This window comes from Acyrthosiphon pisum, chromosome X (genome assembly GCF_005508785.2).
Source record: "Acyrthosiphon pisum isolate AL4f chromosome X, pea_aphid_22Mar2018_4r6ur, whole genome shotgun sequence".
Classification (NCBI taxonomy): Eukaryota; Metazoa; Arthropoda; class Insecta; order Hemiptera; family Aphididae; genus Acyrthosiphon; species Acyrthosiphon pisum.
In genome coordinates, this window is record NC_042493.1 from 30,076,152 (window position 1) to 30,094,238 (window position 18,087).

Here is an 18,087-nt window from a genome sequence, read left to right on the forward strand (position 1 = left end):
TTCCAAACAGACAATAATCAATAATAACAATAACAATCTGTAGAAGAAGAAGACGAATTACATAATATAATAAATTGGTACCCATACAATACAATATTATAGTATGCAAAAAAAGTTTATCCACAAACCCATTTGTGATAATTATCTAGAGCAGATAGTTGGTCCAGGATTATAAACAAAATTTAGTTTTTGTATACTTCATTAAATTGACGATACAATACGATAATGGAATATGGTGTTGGTGTTTATGGTCAAATGATATTTAGTGTATAATATATTATATTATATAATTTTATAAACATAATATTATAATATATCACTGATAACTAATAACTAATAAAAAATAAATAATAAGGGTGTTCATTTAAAAACCGTATATATAGCGTATAGGTAGACATTGAAAATCCCAAAAATTGAACAACCATTGAAAACCTTATAAAAACAAGTAATGAACAACATTACTAGTAGGTAACAGCTGATATACTATTATGTAAACAATAAGAAAATATATAATTCTGTTTTTAAATAGTTTATCGTTAATGTTTGAAATAAATCGTTCATTTTAGTATTTGTGGTATTGATTAACTGTAAGATTTTTTTAAATTTAGTACCTATGCTTGTGAAATATTTTAAAACCTAATTAATAACCTTAAAAAAATGTTATCAAATCCGAAACATTTCTTAGAAATTATTAAAAAAAAAAAACAATAAAATATTAAATATTTTAAGACTTGAACAGGTGTAGGTACTATGTATTATAGAGTAATATATAATCATACCTAATATTCAGAATGCTTATAGACTTGCTGATGCCCGTGGTTTGATTAAGTATAGGGATAACACAAATTATTGGGATCCGGCCGGATATGGAAACGTCATGGGGTGCTGTAGGTAGTATCACTAAGAGTACCTAGCCCAGTTAGACATTAATGGGAGTTATCCACGGGGAGGTGAATAATACTATGCTTCTTGTCTGACAGTTTCTGGTGGGAATCGGTTGAACTTTCATGTGATTTATCCGGGATAATAATTTTATCGAGCTTGGAAACGATCATGTTGGTTACACATGAATCAACCATTTGGTTGGATGCTGGCTATGATTACCCTTGCTCTGTCGACATAAATTCTTTTTCGCTTCTCTGAGCGGCCTCAGACATATAGTCGCCCTTGACTTCTCGTGTCCTATTGACCGTCTTTTAGCCTTCGCTATACCTAGCGTATAGTTTTCACCATGGCACCTCTCATCTTCCCAATTTTCTGGAACTATTGTTTCTACCATTTTAGGTAATTCCAACTGGTCCATTGTCGCTTGCTCCATAATCATTTTACTGCTATCTGTGTTGTTAGGCAGCTCATCTTTATTTGGTCCACGTAGTAAGTGAGTTACTATAGTGAATTATTGATGAAACTTTTCTGTTTGTATTTCAAAATTCCAAATGAACAATAATAAATATTAAAATAAAATAATAAATATAATATTATGCATAAATATTAGTTATTATATAATAATATATATTATAATATAATATAATATTATATATGTATAAAATATATATAATTATATTATTATCAGCTGTATAACGACTTAGTTAGAGGAAAAAATTAACAAACATAAAATATGGCGCTGTATCGGTGTATCTTGGTAAAGATTATTTACAAAATTAATATTTATTATAAACTTAATATACTTAATTATTATCGTTTTGTTAAAATAGTTCAGAGTAGTATAGTAGAGTAATATTTAAAGATGCAAATATTTTAATGACAAATTAATGGCATTGGTGAATATTTGACTAACACTGAGTATTATAAATAAGTGTTATATTAAGCAAAAACAAACCTCATCGTTGAAGCTTAAATGCATTGCCCAAGTTAAAGAACTACGATACTTTCGGCACTCCGAAAAGCATCGAAACAGGTTTGCGTGCGAATTATAGGTAGGTATCAACAAAATCGTGAACGAAAATCGCTGTAGAATAGTGGGGAGGGGGGGTGAGAAATTTGTAATGATGTTAAACCATCGCCAAGGATCGAGATTTTGTCAAAAACCATTGCTCGGTCGTTTACTATATCGTTTTTTCGCAGTTTTGTCTGCGTATGGTTCTCCGTGAAACCCTCGAAATAGTTCACATACATGTATAATAGTACATTCTGTGAACAGTTTTTCAATATCCAGAAGTGCTATGCGCACACCAAGCTTTTTACGACTTTTTATTCTACAACTATACTACTGCCCGGCTCGAGAAAGTGTCTACATAGGATAAACTAAAAATAAAAAGACAGATTATCGTAAAAACCAATAGCACCCTCGCTATATTACACGGAACGAAAAATGTCAAAGCGTACCGATGACAGCGGGATTATAATTTTATATAATATTATTATATTATACTAAATCAAATGTCCCATGTCCGCCAATTATATACCTACCTACGTTTAATATTTTGATAACGAACTTGTGCAATTGAGAACAAAATATGCACATTGTTTTTCACATTCATATTTGTAGTTATTTAATTATTTATTTATTTATATTGATGACACCTGCCACAGAATATTTTAACTTTTATCAAATTGTATTATTATATTGTGTAGATTAATTTCAGTATACAGTGTAAACATTTCGGAAATAATTACTCTAGTTAGAAAAATAAAATAAATTCAATGAATCTAAAATTCACATAATCGTCATACAGTATATCTAAAATACAATAATTATTATTGGGCAATGATCTAGAAAATAATAAAGCCAGTATTGAATGTCCAAAAATTACAATTAAAATATAATCAATAGTAATCAATATAATATAATAAAATGTAAACAATAATAATGTTTTATTTTGGTTGTAATAAATGATTTTTTTTAATAATATGCTGTTGAAGGTTGGTTCGCATTATCAGTTGTCTCCAACCATAATATCGTAATAATTCTGTTAAAGCAGAAATAGAAATATCAATTTAACTCTCTTCACACTCGTAGACTATTACACTTTCCTAAAATTGAATTAGAAATAATAATATATGTAATAAATTAGTTAATTTAAAACACAAAAACATTTTTTTACATCATTAAGATCGGGCTGGACTGAATTATATTCAAATGCGGTACATTTCAAATCCATCTCAATAGGAAATATCGGTGGTTCATTATCATCTCTATCCCCTCCATTTATCATCCAACTTATTTCATGGTTGAAACTAGTGACTTGTGAAGCAATTATTTGAAATTGATCTACAACATCATACACGTGTTTACTTTCAAGCAGTTCGATTTTGGTCAAAACATCTTTTCTTAGAGCAAAAAATCGTTTTCTTGCTATCTGTCGGCATCTCAATAGAAGCCTACACAAAACAAAAATAAAGATAATAATAATTAAGCTGTTAATAAAACATTATTATTGCTTCAATGTACTTATAGTGTTTAGTCTCATTTTATAAGTACCTACACTCAAAATTATCGGTATTACTACCTGTATTCATAATTTCCGGTTTCAATACGATACACAGGATCACATGTCGATGAAGTATTTTTTTGTGCTGTATCTAACTCCGTGACTTTTAAACAGTAAGATAAAAATTCAAATTTTACATCGGCATACTTGCGTATTGTTTGCTTGGTGTCTGGAATAGCTTTATTCAGGTATGTGCCAAATGACCTAGATATCTAATCCGCAATCATAAATTATATTTAATATAACAATGTAAGCTTTTTCATACTTACTGGTTTAATAACTTCGATTAGCATAAGACCTTGGCGCTCCATTTGCCTGTGATATTCAGAGAAACGCATTAAAGATTCACTTGCTCTAGGTTGTGGTTCTCGGACAGCTATTTCTGCAAAAGACTCCCCAAATTCTACAGGAAATTAATATAGACAATGACAACACAGTTAATAGAATATTGGCAAATACTCAAGTCACTTTAATACTATTATACAAAATGCTGTTACTTAAGACTTTAGGTACCTTTATAACATTGGGTCAGATCATAAAACGCATTAAGTACATGTTCTAAGTGATCAACCAAGCAACGATATGTTTCTTCCAAGTTCTCCAGCTGTTGTAAACGTTTAACAAGACTGTCATCCACAATAATTGCACGAGACATACACAAATAATCAGCAACAGTATTAGAAATATTTTCAACTAGCCTCTGTTTAAATTTTTTTAATACAATATCCAAAGTTTTTCCTTGTTGTACATCAGCGTGTAATTTGTTATATTTAAAAATTACAGGATTCTTAGATACAAATAAATGAACATTCATTAAATATTATAAAAATAGTTTAGTTCTACGTAAATAAGTAGAAAGATTAAACTCACACTACTCGATTCTATCATTTTTGATACTTGCGATTTGTGACGTCCACTTACGCGTTCATTATTAATAGCTAGAATCTCATCGCCACTTTCTAATGTGCCATCTAATGCAGCTGGTGAATCTTCCAAAACCTAAAATAACACCATTCACTTAGTACAATGCATTTATGACTAAAATATAATATACGACATAATAAAAATCGATATTTGTTGGAAAATATGTAAAAAAAAAAACAATATTCATACCTGTGTAATATATATACAAGGGCAGTGAGGTGGTCCTCCATCTATTGTTAAACCTATACGATTGCTTTTCGTGTCCTTATTAATTTTTACAATTCCAGAGGTTACTTTCATACCTCTAAACACATTGTATTGAAATAAAAACGACACGATGGATTAAATTTTTATACTTACTTTTTATCATCATTTAAATGTAAACAATGATCATTGTACATATTCTCACATGGATTAACGTTGCTCATCGTGAAAAAATATTAGAACAGAAGAACAATTTTTTTTATTAGAATATATTATAAATATATAATTGTATTTACGAAACGTACCTATAATATTAATCAAATAACCATGGAAATGTAAATTAATAGTATTAATTGTGACATATTATTATTATTTAAATTTAATAAATTATGAATCCTATTCTGGAAATAAGATGGCATGAAAATTACAACTTGAAAATATAATATTATATTATAGGGTTATAATATTATGATGAAACTATCTATTTATAGGTGCCATATAGCCCGTAATATTGTGAGACTTTCATTCATATCGGATCTAAAATAGTATTTCGATTTGATCATATTTTGGAAAAAAAATTATAATTCTCTATATTCAGTTAAAATTAAAACACATACGCAGTAACTAAATCAATTTTTTTAGATTTCTTACCAAAAACAGTGTTGACAATGTAAAAATACTTCATATACAATCTTATACATTAAAAATACGTTTGTATGGAGCTTATAGACTTGGAAATTACTGAAAACCGATTAGCACCAAATTTTGCACATGCAATGCTTGAGACTATGAGATTGTTTATAGTTTCGTTTACAACCACTATAGGTGAGTTTAGAGTGGTATACGATGGTATATGATCACACATGAATTTCTTTCTAGTTCACAAAAATCAAATATTTATTTTTGTTTATAGTGTTGCCATTGGTTGCAGACCAAAAAAATAGTTGTAATTTAACCAATGGTAACCAGAAATAAACATACGAAATAGAAAGTAGAATTTACTATATAATTTATTCTTATCACAATAATTATTTAAAGGGCATTGTCCGTATTATTTGTCGCTTATAGACTCAATAAATATTAGATTTCTGCAGAGGTTTAAGATAATAGCTACAAAGTTTCAAGTATGACTTGAACAACGTTTGAAAATATACCGAGTTTTATCCGACACGGGCGAATTGCTCTTTTCGATCGATTTATTTCACAAAGCGAATTACACTGACGCCGATTAATTGTCCGTGAACTGAGGTACCTATCTTCATTATACAAAACCGAAATAAGCAGATGTGGTGTCATATTATTTTATATTTGTACCCACCGAAATCAGGTTATTTACGGCTAGTCGATGAATATTAATAACACCAAGTAAACTTTGCACAACGGGACAAGCTACGACATAAAGTTATACACTTTTATACCAATACTAAAACTAGAACCAGGAAAGGGTTCTGGTTCTAGTCACTGCTATTTAAGAAATAAAACCTAATCAGGAATCAAAAACGTCGAAAACCGAAAGATTTGTAAGAGTTCCAACCTTAAAGTACCTACAACGGTTTAATATTAATATTATTATAGTGAGTGTCATTAGTTGATGACTTCTCACATCAAGTGTAGCCTGTTAATATTTAATTATTTTAATTGTGTAAATGATTATTAAAATTAATTTATATGTATACTCTAACCTCATAAGCCCATTGTGTCCCTAAGGTATAGATTGTTTACCTATTTAAAAAAAAAAAATTAAAAAAAAATATTATCATAAGACCGTCGAGTAGAAAACGGCGACACGGTGATGTTGTGAAACGGCGCAAAAATGGAATTCTACTTCGACTTTACTACTTTAACTAAAATACGGATGGACACGAACAGAGTTTTCCGATAAAACTGTACAGTAATACACGTCTGTATATATTATAATGTACAAGCTATTATTATCATTGTTTTTTGTTGCTGCTTGTGCACGCGGTATTATAATGTATTATAATAGCGGCGAGTCGGCAGCGGTGATTGTAATTCGTAATAATTATAATAACAATAATTGTTTACCCGCGGGGGCACTGCATACAACAACACTCGAACGAAATAATAATATTCTCACAGACGTTTTATTTTAATTATTATTACGACGGCCGTGGCGGTGCGTACTATTGCTCGCACGTGTGTAGAATAAACGATTAAACGAAACCAATTATTATATCATATTTTATTATTATTCTAATATGTTAAACGCACCGCAGCTCTCTCACACGCGCCACAGAAACGGTAGTTGTTCGGATCGTAACTGTATGTTTGTTTTCCGCCAACCGTCTGTTTTATCTACAACTACAACGTTATTGTACATTAATTTATCATATGCCATAATTATTCTTATAAATGCGACTTCGTTGGCAGGATTTGTACAAACACAACAAATAAGGCCCACAAAAACGACTTCACCCTTTCATCTGAAAAAATAAAAAACAAAACAAAATTGCAGTAACAAATTAATCGCGATTCATGTTTTTTTGTCGATAAAAATAAATAATAATGTGTCAAATAGTTCTATATACGGTCTTCGTGCTCCGAATGATCTTCGAGATCCCTAAAAATCACCAATGTTCATATTATTGTAGTATGTTAAACGCACCGCAGCTCTCACACGCGCCGCAGAAACGGTTGTCGTTCGGATTGTAACTGCATATTTGTTTTCCGCCGTTCAGTTGTCTGACACAACATTATTGTAGGTACATTTTATTTTATGCCATAATTATTATTATTATAAATGCTGACTTCGTTGGCAGAGTTTGCACAAACACAAAAAATAAGGCCCGCGACTGCGCTCTTTCATCTGCAAAAATAAAAAACAAAAAAAAAATGCAGTAACAAATTAATCGCGATTTATGTTTTGTTGTCGATAAAAATAAATAATAATGTTTCAAATAGGTCTCCGTGCTCCAAATGATCTCCCTAAAAATCACCAATGTGCATCGCAACTACAACAGTCGTAAACAATTTATCGACATTCGAAAGTACAATAATAATAATATAAGTTAAAAAGTTGTAGCTAGCTAGCCGACGATTATTCAGCACCGGAATAATTTTCTGATACGCGACGACGAAGGTGGTTGATGTGTCTATAGATCAGAAGACGACCTAACCGGACGTTGGGTTTATTGCGAACTTCCGGCCGTAGAAAAATATAAGTACCGTTCTGGTAGACCATATTATTATTGTTTCGCATACGTAATATTATTATCTACGACTTCCGTCCAGTCATATAATACCTACACATTTATACTTTATACGCCTATCATCCTATCAGCGTTGGATCTTGATCATTTCTGTGCCTTTGCGATGAGATAAATATAATATTGTAGGTAGGTACATTATAATATAATATTGGCATAATATCGGTCTATTCCCTAAAAACCGCCAACTTTCGAGGTTTTCGTGAATTTTAATTGAATTCTTTTTAAATATTTTCTTTGGATAAACATCGATATAATATTATGTACATTACACTTTGATGGTCCCCGGAAATCTTTTAAATTCCTAAAGTGGTCCTCTGAAAAATACTTATTTGTGATCCCGGGTATAATATTATAATCGTTGGATCGTTTTCTTTTCTTTTGTCTGCATAATAAGGTATATGGGCATACAGTCCGTAATGTGATAAAAATATTTTATAAATATATAATCAGTGACTATTAATCATATTATATTAAAATTTACAAGTAGTTTGTCGCAAGTCTGAGTAAAAATCATCAAACTTTGTTTATGTCACCGTTGTAGGCTCCTTGCGGGCACAATTCACAACACACAATAATGTTAGTATTAGTTTAATACGAGAGTCGAGCACCTATACTTGCATAATATTCATATAGCGACTTATTATATATTATTAAGTCCGAATTAGCTTATTGCCTGAATAGCATTTATGTAATACATATTATAGTGATTGTTAAACTCAACAATAATAATTATTTAAGTACTTCAATTGTATAGAGATTTATATAAATCGCGTCCATTCTTCCATCTCCGCTTTAATGATAACTGTGATAATATTATTTATTATATTATTATCATTTTTCGTGTACAATAAACACTAGCGATCGCCGCTCGGCACTGCAATATAATATATTATATTATGCTCGCGATTTATGATAATTTATTTAAAGAAATGTTGTGGATTCACCAATGAGGAGGACTTGTTCTTAATATACAACCCATGCGCGTTGCATAGTAATAATTATAATATTATTATAAACAATATCACTGTACGGTATGAATTAATGTATAGGTACCTACACAAAACCGGTCCCTATAAAACTCTGATCATAATTATATAATTATATAATTTGAATATTATGTAGATCCAGATCACAGACGCACATCGTATAATTTAAAAATATTCGTCGTATCATTATTATGAATAAAAAATGTAAAACATAACCATCATATTATTGTTATGGTATTTGAAAATTTTGTCTACGTCGTCGCACCGAATTCGGGTGGATTGGAATCTTGTCCTCGGCTCACCGATGTGTTAAGACACGAATCGCATCATCATCGTTATTCGTATACCTACAACGATACTTGCCGTGCCGTGCGTACCTAATGTTTTTATATTATTATTCAGACACAATATTATACACATAATATAGTTCAGAAGGGCTGAGAGTTAGAAAATATATTTTACTCGGCTTGAATAATATAATAAGTGCTTAAATACGCTAAGAACCGATACCAATTATTTGTTAACACAATAATGCGAAATTTGAATTTTTCCACTCAGGCGTGTGTCTATAACTTGTCGATGAATACAAAATCATTAGGTAACATTATAACAACAATAATGTATAAAGGAATGATGTTGGTCAAAATCATCGAAATGGTTAAAAACGTGTGAAAAAAAAAACTTTCGATCGACGTCAGTATAATCTCCATGCATATTATAAATAATAGTGTACAATAAATAGATAAATTAGATTTTTCTAGAATAATATACAAAATATAACAATTATAGCAATAACAATCCGAGCCTTGATTGCATAGGATACGTATAGGTTCATCTCGTATGTTTAGTTTGATTGGGCTGAATGGTAAACTTTTGTATATTAAACCAATCTAGAGTATTGGATACTCTGAAAATATTTAACCTTCGAGTTCTAAAGTTTTGACTATTGACGTTAACAAATTGTAATTCCGAAAAAAGATATTTAAGATTCAATGAAATGAATAGTAGTACTGTATGATAAATCATACTATGAGATATTATTTTTCTAAATATAGTTAGATTTTTATAACCTTTAAAAGTGTTTTTCTTATAAAATATATTACTTAAAACGATATCAAAAATTAAATTTAACTAATAATTTAACTACTAATTTAATTAAACTAATTTAAAAATAATTTTTAGATTCCATTGGTTTTAAAAAAAAAAACTGATCCGTGTAGTTTGATAGTATTAATATTTTAATATAATATAGTAATGTACAAAAACCTCATACGTAGCATAAAATATAATAAACAACGTGGGGAGACCGTAAACTGGGATTTTCTGGTCGGACTTTATGGGTGGTATACGATAATAACTCTGACGGAAATACAGTAATTCGAACGAAGTTTCAAGTTTGCCAATAAAATAACGGAAAGGTCGAACATTTAGTTACTATATTATATTATTATAACGTTTATATAACAGTATTCGAGCAAAGTCTCGCGAAAAGTTCACCTGAAATATAGTATAAGTACCTATTATTATATAAAAGCAAAATACTCTTTTAAACGCTTTGATGTATTGAGTATATATTATGACGAGGAATACTCAGTAAAAGTTGTACTCCGCTGCACTCCATTCATCTAAACTTTAAATACTTAGTAATTTCGTTCAATACACGACATAATTCAACATTAGTATTTTTTGGAAAAATATAATTCTGCTTCCATCGTGAAATAAAAAATTTAGTAAGAAATAAACCTAAAACAACTCGCCATAATATTAACAATACGAAATCAAATTTTTTTTGTAAATATTCTAAATACCCTTCCAATTATATAAAAATGTGTTCATTGTGAACATTTATTAGCGCATATTATAACCTCTTAACACGTGAATAGGTTTATAATAATTTTATGAAGGTATAATATTATATTATTATATTTTATATCAAACGGTTTCCAGAGGTAAGGTGCAGGCTTAGCTCCATCCTCTCTCCCCTCTGATGATAAAAAATACTCATATATTTGATTTAATATAATTAAAGTGCCCTTCTTAAAAATAATGAAAATCTCCGTAAATACTACGCTATTGTTGATAATCGTTATACATAATCCGACTGCAGAAGGCGACTGCATACAATAATATATAGCTGCAGCGGTTCGTTGATCGTGTCGGATCATCTCTTCCGGCCTACCAAGACCGTGGTGTTTAAGAGTCACGATATATATAGCTTGTCCAATCAAATTAATATGTTTCAAAGCCATAAATATTGTATTATGTATATACATATTATATACACATTGATAGTAATAATATAACGACCCATGTCGGCGGCGGGGCCAAAGCCCTTTTCTCGTCATCGCGACAAGTCATCCGGAGGATTAACACGATTTTCGGTCGCTACCACTATTATCACTTTGCAGTTTCGCTCTCTCTCTCTCTCTCTATCTTGTCACCGTCTCCGTCCGAACGTCCTTTCGGGTTTTTAAACTTATGCGCGTGATAATAATTGGGTATGTAGATTGTTTGTTCGCGAAAAGTATGGTAGTGAAAAAAAATTAAATCTTTGGAAAACCAAACAGCCATTATGATATAACAGACCGCTATTATAAATAAATAATAATGCGAACACTGCAGCAATTGTTATATTGACTCGTTTTAGAAATTTACCAAACGCATTATTATTTTTAACAGCGACTTTACTGTAGGTGGACGATCCTTTTTTTTTTTATAAAAAAATATCCGATCTGCTTATTAACAATTATTTTTTGTCTCGTTACAGATGAGGGTGCTGTGCCAGGAGTCGATCACCACGGAAGGAGGCGTGGTGGTGGGCAGCGGCGCCGGGCCGACGGAGCTCTATCCGAGCGGCGACGAAAGTGCTGACGACGTGGGCAGGGAGAATGTGTTCGTACTCAACGATACCAGGGAAGCTCTGTCTCACGACGGCAGCGAACACAATTCCGTAAGTGGACATTAATGGATACCTAAACGATATGATAATAATTAATAACATTATAAATGAGGCACATACCTAATAATTTACTATACAGTACAAGATTATAACCTGATACAAAAGTACAAAACCCATAAGATACTAAATAATATAACCTGCAACAAAGAATCAATTCTGTTGTTTAAAAATATATCCATTATCTATTGAAATTTGTTTATAATATATAATGACCAAATTCCGACGGCCCAACCTAAAAAAATTGTCTGCCATAATATAATCCGGTAGCACAAGATTTGGTTTGGCATCGCTGGCGTGAAAATAATATTGATTTCGCTGGGGTCACCAAAATAAAATTTCCCTGAAATTCCACAGTTTTTGGGGTTAATGTGCGTTCTGGTGCTATATAACATGATATAATATTATAATCAAATATAAAAATACCTCGGCTCAATTTGAACCGTGGAAAAATTGTTGGGAATAATGGCTGAACAGACGGGTAAAAGATTTAGGAGAATCACTCCAACAAATTTTCGGTTGGGGGACAAAGCTCATAAGATTATTATTGCGACAGCATTTCTCTAATAATATTATCATCTATTATAGGTATACCACAATCCTATTATTGTTTTTTTAGTGGAAATAATTTATAGCAAAGTAGGTCATAACAACTTTTTTGTATTTCTATATAATTTTTACAGCTATATTATACTTCCTTTTTTTCATATCATATATTATTTTAAACATTTTTTTTTTTTGTACGAAAAAAATAGAAAAATAGCTTGTAGCAAATTATCGCAAACATCAAACAAAAATACATTTTCTTTATTATAATAATGTATTTCCACTGCGCATTGTTCACCCAACCAGCCGTTAATTTACAATATACAATATATTATACCTGGTACCATCGTTGCAGGTAATTATTTTTTTTTTATAAATCCAAGGGACGGACCCGGTAGCTGCCGGACTTAAGTTTACTGTTAATAAAAACATAATCGTTTTCGGGTTGCCAAGGGGGCAAAAATAAAGCCGAAATATATAATAATATTATAATCATACACCACGCAGTGGATCGACGCGATTTTTACGATAATATTAAAATAATGGTATATAATACCTTTAGACAGTTTAATGTTTACGACCACTTGAATAATAATAATAATGTCATAAGGGCTACATTGTTTGTTATCGTAATTTACTGTAAGCGTTAATTACATCGATTTGTATTTGTTTTTTCGAACCAAACAACTGTAAAATAATATTATATTATACTCCAGACACTGCAGCCGTTATAGCCATTACTCATTAGGTGGTATACATGATATATGTCTGATAAGTATTATATGTACTATATTTATATACCTATCATGACTGGGAATATACCTAATATCTATTTGTTTCTAAATATTGTTGCACAGAACATTACTACAGTATAATGGTCATTCATAGAAGGATATAATCTTTTTCTAAATTGTGCCTAATAAATAACATTTAAAAAAATAAAGATGTGCAATTTAAGAATATTACAATAATTATAAACCGTTTTTTGCATACTATATTATTATTTTCGTAAAATAAACACATTTTCAAAACATTTAGTCATTTGTCCTTTTTACACTTAATTAAAAACAAAGTAGGTACATAATATTAATTAATATTACGAATCATTTTTTTTTAATATTTAAAATTACTATGAATTGCACTCTTCACAATTTTGTTTATATTATAAATGGGATTATCAACTATTTGTTTGAAAATATATTTTTATATATTTCATTTAATTCATTTGAATTTTTGGGTTTTGTATTTTTTGTATTAATTTATCTGATATCAATATTATTCGATTGTAGCTTCAGTTTCATGTTGTCCCTGTTGTGTTTTTATTGAGTTATTTTTGAATGGTAGATGTGACAAAAAAGCGACAAATTTTATTACGCAATTTCAAAATTTATTTTTGGTCCCTTCCAGCAAGAGTCGCTGCTGTATAACATTGTTTACTAAAACGTTTGTATTCTAAAACATGCCTACAAATACAATAGTACAATAAACATAGTGGTACAGCCGTTCAGGTAAACTCGGCTTGAGATAATTTTAATATATATTATTCCGACTACCTTTAATGTACCTAATAATATAATAATATTAATTTAAATAATTAATTATTAAGATGATACAATTATATCATTTAAACTTTAATGTAACAAAATATAACAACAAATAAGTACAACAAGAATAAAATATAATAATATATTATTACGTTATATTATAACGTGTGCAGTTTGCTTATTAATAATTAGTTATTATTTTTTGGAGCGACCCTTTACGGACTAAGCTTAAAATGCGCTAAGTCCTTAATACTTGGGTAGGTACTTACATTTTTTTCCCCATAGTCATTAGTTGATATCATAGTATAGATAATACTTGTATTACGATTATATTACTATATAGTTATTTCGTACCCAATTTACAAATAATAAGTGGGTAATAATAATAAACTCAGGTAATTTTTTTAGCCACTCATTCGTGTTTGGTTCTCTAATGTATATTAAATATTATGCGTAAACTCGGTAGGTAATCCTCTTTTATAGAACCGTGTACCCGGGGGCAAATTTTTTTGTTGTCGAGTGACGACACGAGTCCCTGGTATTTATTATTTACAACAACCAGCACACAGAGCACTGATAATTTTTGCCCTACGTATTAGATGTATTATTATGGCGTATAATATTACACAACGTAGGTACAATGTGTAAATATTATAAACCGTTGCGATGAGATTCGCAGAAAACGGATGGCAAAAAGGTCGTCCATTGTATTATAACGACTCGGAAGAGTTTTAATAACGTGCTAATAGTTGTTTTGACAACGTATAACAAACAGTCAGTATTAGTTAATGAGAAAAAAAATTGTTAACGTACAACGCAGTATATTGTAATATTCATTCACAAGCTGATGTTGCACACAATAATAAATTATGCTGTGCGTTACGGAATATCTAAATAATAATATTTGTTATTATTAGTTGTATTGTGCACGTCTTCTAAAATCCATCGTTTTAATTTTTTTTTTTTTTTTTTTTAATTTATTTGAAAACTCCACCCTTGAGATTGATATTATGATATGATATAGAACGGCAAAAAACAGTTAGGAAATTCGTATAAACTCAATCGTTTGTAATCGTGGGCGAATGTAACCGCGTATATGTAACCATGTAAAAGACTCAGTTGCAGCGTGATAGAGGTCCAAGAGTGATGCAAAAATCAAAGTTAAAAATAAGCCATGGTGGCAAATTCAACCTCCCCTCCACCTGATATTAACAGACGAATCAACTTTTCATAAAACGAGGGTTGGAATAAGGGCGCCTTTTTTAAGGAGTATTCGATAGGAAATTATAACTTTAATATAAAAAATCTGAGCGAAAAATAATACAAACATTATAAAATATATTATTTTTTATTATATTGGTTGTCACATGATAATTATTGAAACTATTTTTGAGAATTGAAACGTATAGGTACTATAAAGTGTAAAATATATTATGTTTAACATAATATACTAATAACAATTATTATTTAGTATCTATAATACATGATATTATTGATAGAAATAAGATACCTATACATTACGGAGAGAGTTGGAACATCTTATGGAAGGGTTGAGCCGATGTCATCATAATAGTAGTCATAATATTACCTAATACTAGTATATTTTACGTGCCGAATTCGAGAAGCAAGTGGTATGTAAGCTACACTGATATTAAAATACAATATTATATTGTAAGTGAAGCAAATTGTGTGCTTAATTAATAACTACCTATGTCTTCACTTAGCCGAAGATAATATTGTTACGATTGTTGAAACAAATATTATAATAGTTTACGCACATAATTAATAATAAGTCTTATCGTACGTTCGCAGCTCTTTCGCAGTACATACGAACTGTATAACCGCTAAAATATTATAAAACCATGGTTAATATTACCGTATCATATTGTTACCGTACACTGTTTGAATATCATCATCACATCTAAAAGTCTACAACAGACAATGACCAATTCAATGATGACCATTGTCTCAAATCTCAATCGCCGCTCGTTATTTATTTATTTTTTTTTCATATATTTGTCCGTGCCGAATCCAATTGCAAGTGCGTTTTTTTTTTGCCGGACACTTACACGTTATTATAACACTAATAACAACAACGGCGACGACAGCAACTATAGTAATTATTATTATTGTTATAGCTGATAGGTACTATATTTTCTGTATAATAATATTACCACCCATCATCAGGTTGTTGAACTCAAATTCTCATACATTTATATGTGTTTGTGTGTAATCATCTCGGTTTTTTGGTGCTATCTATATTATAGACACGTTTGGCTTCGCCATTTATCTGTGTCTGCAGAACAACGATGTAGGTACATTAAAAACTATAGCACATTAAGGTGAATAACCAAGATTTACACCTAGGTAAAGTATTTCACATCGTACGTGATTATAATAACACGCACATATCTATGTAGTAATTTGCAATTGAAAATTAATTAAAACAATAATTAGGAACAAAATATTTTTGATACTGTAAATTTAAACTTTATGTTTGAGGACTGACAGTCATTCAATATGTACTTTAAATCAGTCAATGAAAGTTAAAACTATTTCGTGTTTGACAATAATTATCAACGAGGGTTATGCACGGTAAAGTTCGCAGTAAATGTGAATCATCGTTAAATATATCTTTAAAACACTTGAAAACATTGAAAGTATATTCGTTACTTTTAAATTAATGGTAAACAATTGCCCAATAAACTTTAAATTTGATAATATGCCAATTTAGTATAACATATTAAAGCTAAAAAATGGATTCTTCTGGACGCAAATTTGGTATGGTTTATAGGTAGGTAAGTTTTAAGTCACTTGGAGACAACACTTTAAAATAATAATATTTTAGCATCGAGAGTCAGAATATTTTATAATGTTTTAAATGTCCAAAAAATAATATTTCTCACGCGTCATAATAATATTAATATATTTAAGGGCTACAAAATGTTCAAAGAGAATGAAAAATGTTCCACGACCGCGTTCTGTTTCTGACTGTATATGTATAGTTAAAACATATAGTTTTCCCTTTGCCGAATAGGTGGCTGCAGACATGCATAATTCATACGGCCATTCAAAGTCCAAGTGTGATATAATGATCATGGCGGCGGAAAAGAATAATATATAAGTACCTACGGTGATGATAATATATTATCTAGAGCAGTTCCGAGTTTCGAGGGTCATGGAAAAAATATAAAATGCAATGCGAAATCTATTGAGTTGCTCTGAACTCGTTTGAATTTCGAAAGACTACAACGGTTATACCGAATACAGAAGAATAATATTATACGAAAACCGTCCGAAAACATAATATTATAAATATACACCGTTGTCGACTTGTCTCTTGGAGACGGGTTTGTTTTAGCCGATTTACGCTCGCAGTCTCCCTCATAAGATTATGACAAAACGTTTCGGGACGTGGATAAATCGTGTAACGGCTAAAGTCGACTACAGCTGAGGTGCATTTCATGAATATATTCTGAATGTCGGGTAATTGGTATCGGCTTACACACGGTGTGGTGTAGTGAATAAAGCGATGTAGGGGGACACGTCATGTTATATTATTGAAAAGTCTAAACGAATCGGACAAATTTGTTTTTATATTATATTATATAGACACACGTGACAAAAAACATCTTCAAGAGAATGCCCGGGCTGTGACGTGAATAAAAAAAAAAAATCTATATTATAAAATAATATCATCGCACTCCACATAATAATAATAATAATAATATAATAATGTAATATTTTATACGCAGCCGTCAACGATGGAGATAATAAAACGGTCGGTAGGGACGAAAAGCATATAAACACGTAAAAAAAAATGTGGCCGAAAGCTTTATCGGATATAAAGCTGCTCTATATACTTTTATATCCTATTTTATTAAATTGTCATTTTTTTGTGTTTTTAAGTCTAGCTTGGTATATAGTGCATATAATCGAACGTCAGCACTATAAGCTACAGTATATCATATAATAATAATAATTATTGGTCTAATGGTCTCCAATGTTGTGTCCTTCGTTTATTTTGTCATCGTTTATCGGCATGGAAACGGATCCATTCGGCCGAGTAATAACCTAACCTAACGACAATGATAACACTGCACGATCGCCCAATTTGCGCAGTCCTGTTGTAAGTTATGATCCGAATGTCTCTGATAAACTCGTGAAATATTGTGCTTTTTTCCACTATTATTTATCCGGACAGGCGCATTGATCGAGATGGAAAATCGATTGACAGTTCGTTTA

General features: G+C 30.5%; 2 protein-coding genes across 2 annotated transcripts in view; one reads left to right on the forward strand and one right to left on the reverse strand.

Annotated features, from left to right (window-relative positions):
• The window catches only part of LOC100162699, an 80,008-nt gene that overhangs the window by 34,775 nt on the left and 27,146 nt on the right, over nucleotides 1–18,087 (forward strand). The window contains exon 3 of the mRNA XM_001946511.5: nucleotides 11,564–11,746. Coding sequence (XP_001946546.2) covers nucleotides 11,564–11,746 — 183 coding nt within the window. The remainder of the gene's footprint in view (nucleotides 1–11,563; nucleotides 11,747–18,087) is intronic.
• Nucleotides 2,847–4,841, reverse strand: LOC100164784 (PRKCA-binding protein-like). Its single transcript, XM_001946465.5, has 8 exons — nucleotides 4,737–4,841; nucleotides 4,566–4,680; nucleotides 4,323–4,451; nucleotides 3,966–4,239; nucleotides 3,722–3,855; nucleotides 3,471–3,664; nucleotides 3,066–3,342; nucleotides 2,847–2,994 (listed from the first exon to the last, which is right to left on the reverse strand). Exons 1-8 carry the CDS (start codon nucleotides 4,802–4,804, stop codon nucleotides 2,959–2,961), a joined length of 1,227 nt encoding a protein of 408 aa, XP_001946500.2. The 5' UTR covers nucleotides 4,805–4,841; the 3' UTR covers nucleotides 2,847–2,958.